Here is a 3,878-nt window from a genome sequence, read left to right on the forward strand (position 1 = left end):
GCTTTTCTGTTATTGCGCTGTTAAATATATGAACTTCAACAGTGCAACAATAAGGCTGTTAATAAGACCTATAAAATGCGATATTTATGTAAGACCTATATGATAGCCCTTTGTGGACGATGCGCTGTTGTATTGATGCACTATATGACAACGCTTTTTGTGTGATACGTTATGGTATATAATCAATGCAAAAACATTTGTGAAGTACTGTTAATGATGACCATATACTACTACGGTCAAACAGAAAGCGCATGAAAGCGTTGTTATACATCTAAAATAAGCATTGTTGAACGACAACTCTGGCATAGTAGTTGTTCAATTTTACTTTTGTGAGACTCTCATTCTGATTCACCTAGCCTAGAATCCTTCTAAGCAAACATCTTAAGACTCTAAGATAATAAAATACTTAACCTAAGTCCTTGACGTTGACGCTTTGAATCTTGCCTTTGTTGTTTATTAAGTTGTCTTTGTCTTCATGCTTGCCTTTGTATCATTGTCTTCATCAGAACTCTATCATGTTGCACACATACAATTTTATGACAAGTGATACCATATCCATTTAATAGTATACTCTCATGTTGTATGAAAGACTAGAGAGGATACGAATGCATATATGCTACTAAAACATATTTTTTGTCCCAAAAAAATATAAGTTCATGTGTCACTACACTGTATGGGATTGACTAGCAACAGTCCACCCATGTGTTTCTAAGAAAAACTTGGTTGGAGATAACCTTAACATATCAAATTTACAGACATCCAATCATAGTTTGACAAACTATTAAATTGTGGATCTCATTATATCAAACTATTGGATAGGAGATACAAAATTTAATAATTTGTATGTGTGAAGGTTGTCTCCAAGTAGATTTTTTTTATCTATTACCCCTTAAAATTTATAAGAATCATTTTAGTTGTCCCTCACCTTAAAATTTATAAGAATCATTTTAGTTGTCACCCACCACTCTCTTCTATTTAGTCATTGGTAATCAACTTTTTCCACTCACTGAAACTTCCTCCCATTCCTGCTGCCTCTGTCTCTCTTTTCAACCATTAGAGTGACCATAGTCTTCTCTTCACCAGTGAATTGTGACTTCTACCTTCTTAAAATACCATTACCCATTACATATTAAAAGGTTAATTAATTATGGCTAAAGTAGAGAAAGCAAAATCTGGGTGTTTCTATGATTTCTTGCAAGTGCTTCTCTGTCCTGGAAATGGACCTAGTCCTCCAGTGCATCCAGCTGATAATGTTATAAAGTCCGAGAAAACAGAACTTGTGCATTCAAAGAAAGATACAATGGTTGATGAATATGCAGCTACCCCAGGAGTGGTAGCAAGGTTAATGGGTTTGGATTCACTTCCAAAAACTAACTTTTCAACCAAAGAAGCAACCCAAGATTCAGTTCCAAGAAGTAGATCAGTGAACTTTGTTGATTACTTGCTAGAGTTTGATCTAAACCAAAGCAATAACCACCGCAGAGTGAAAACCTCAGCATCGTTTCGCGAGGTTCCTGCATTGGCTCAGTGGCGAAACCGTGATCTTTTTGTGCCTTATTGGGGTGATGATAAGAGTAAAGGTGAAGAAGAAAAGTCGAAGAAAAGGGAAAAGGATTTGAGTGAATTGAAACAGACGAAGAAAAAAGGTAGTAATGAGAAGGAAAATTTGAAAGAGAGGGTTAGTATTGTAAAGAAAGAATGGAACCAAGGGAAGAACAAGAAGATTTCTAAGTTGAAGAATGAACCAAGAAATGTTCCTTCTTCTTATAATCGAAGTAGAATGGTTAGAAAATATCCCTGTGAAGCTAAAGATTTGTCAAATGTTTCCTCAAGATCAAACTCTCCATTGTCAAATAAGAGGAAGAAGGGTTTCATTGAACCAAAACTCTTGGTCAACAAAAGAAACCAGAAGTCAAATAAGAAGAAAATAGAGACAGAAAATAACTCGGAGAATCTCAGTCCAGTTTCTGTTCTAGATTGCAATGACTATCCTCTCCTTTATGAAACTAATTCTATAGGTATGTTTGTTGATTCTATTATTATTATTATTTCTTAAACTTGTTTAGTTATTGGTTGAGTTGAAATTGAATATATGTTGCCATGTTGATTTTAGTTATCCATTTTTACTATCAAACTCTTAATTAGCTACTAATGAGTTGATCAATCCCACCGAATCTCTATATGTTAAAATGTTATGAGTTTAATTTCTAGAAATGATACTTATCGAAGGACACACACTATACAATAATTAACTTTGAATAAAGATCATATATCCCAAAAAATTATGTCTTCATATCAAAAACCAATCATATTTGACCAAAAAAAAATAAAAAGCAATTTAATTTCCATTTTTGTAACATTTTTTTAATTAGTTGGCACTCTAATTAGATTGGAAGACAAAATGTTGGTATTCATTTATTAACTTTTATCTATTGAGGGAAAGAATATCCTTCATTATTAAAAGAAAAAAAAAACTCTTAATTACCTTAATAAAAATAAATCAAATAGTTCACTTTAGGCCTAGGTATATATTGGTCGCACACCTTTAGGTTGAGTTTGGTTGGGTAGAATTAGAGAAAAGAGAAAAGAGAGAGAGAAATAGAAGAGAAATGAAGAGTTTCTCCCCTTTAGTTGAGAGAGGAGAAAGAAGGGAGAGAAGAAAAAAAGTGGGTGGACCCATAAAATTTTTTCTCTCCACTTATGAGGAGAAAGTGAGAAGAGAAAGAGAGACTTTAACTGGACGATGATCTGTTGTTTCAAATTGTGTCCTAAACTATGTCACAAACTATGTCAATTAAAAATGTTAATTAAAATTATAATAAAATTTATAATTTAAAACTATAACATTTATTTTTAATTAATAATAAAACAACATTTTTCTATCTCTTTTCTTTATTCTAGAAACATTTTTATATTTTGAATCACAACATCGTCACTTTCATCTCATTTTCCATCCAAACAAACAAGAGAAAAAGAGAATAAAATATTTTTTTCTATTCATTTTATCTCATTCTTCTCTTATACCAAACATCACAAAAATCTACTCTATTTCTCATGTTATCTTTCTCACTTTTTTCTTTCTCCCCTATTTTTCTCTTCTCATTTTCTCTTGTCAACCAAACAAAACCTTACTCAACTTCTATAAGTATGGAAGACCATGCATTCTCATTTCTTCATATCTTGTTACATTCTCTACTTAATTTGGATTCAACACAGTTATATATTTGATTATCATTATTATTGTTGTTGCAGAAAATAGTCATAACACAAGCCCCTTAACTTCAACGTCAAAGTGGAAATCTTCATCGTTATTGTCCTTAGGTAACGGTGATATTGAAGGCAAGGCAAGCAATAATGAAAGCTGTGCCTACACTGACCTCAACAGGGAAGCAGAGTATTACTCGGAATTATTGCTGAAGCTTCGCACTTTGACAGAAAAGGATATAAGAGAGTCAAACAACAACCCAAACTGTATTTATGGGAATGAAGGTTATGAAGAAATTTGTTTGTTTTTTGAACAAATAATTTTGGACCTTTTACTACATGAGTTTATCGATGATGTTATAGGACTTTTCATGTTGAGAATTTTGTCAAATGAAAATCACATGTTGTAAGTTGGTGTACCAAACTTAATCTCACCCAATTATATAGTGTCATGTATGCTTCTATTTTGTTTTAGCAAAATGAATAAAATGATGAATAAGAATAAATAATTTTTAATGGCACACATGTCACTGTATTATTGGGTGAGATATGCCTGATGATATCGGGATAATTTATCTTTACTCAATTTTGTCACCTTGGTATGTAAACTGTGAATTATAAATAAAGTGCTTTATTATTGTAATATGCTTCTGTTGGATGCTTTAATTTCTTTT

At 32.1% G+C, this 3,878-nt stretch overlaps 1 protein-coding gene across 1 annotated transcript; it reads left to right on the forward strand.

Annotated features, from left to right (window-relative positions):
* Positions 980–3,636, forward strand: LOC109342337. Its single transcript, XM_019580340.1, has 2 exons — positions 980–2,018; positions 3,253–3,636. The coding sequence occupies exons 1-2, from the start codon at positions 1,148–1,150 to the stop codon at positions 3,612–3,614; spliced, it is 1,233 nt and encodes a 410-aa protein (XP_019435885.1). The 5' UTR covers positions 980–1,147; the 3' UTR covers positions 3,615–3,636.

Source organism: Lupinus angustifolius, chromosome LG01 (genome assembly GCF_001865875.1).
Source record: "Lupinus angustifolius cultivar Tanjil chromosome LG01, LupAngTanjil_v1.0, whole genome shotgun sequence".
Taxonomy (NCBI): domain Eukaryota; kingdom Viridiplantae; phylum Streptophyta; class Magnoliopsida; order Fabales; family Fabaceae; genus Lupinus; species Lupinus angustifolius.

Bases quoted from the DNA above. Each gene is read 5' to 3' on its own strand.
- LOC109342337 (XM_019580340.1), top strand. From the start codon at position 1,148: ATGGCTAAAGTAGAGAAAGCAAAATCTGGGTGTTTCTATGATTTCTTG. The intron at 2,019-3,252 runs GTATGTTTGTTG...TTGTTGTTGCAG, and splicing joins TTATGAAACTAATTCTATAG to AAAATAGTCATAACACAAGC.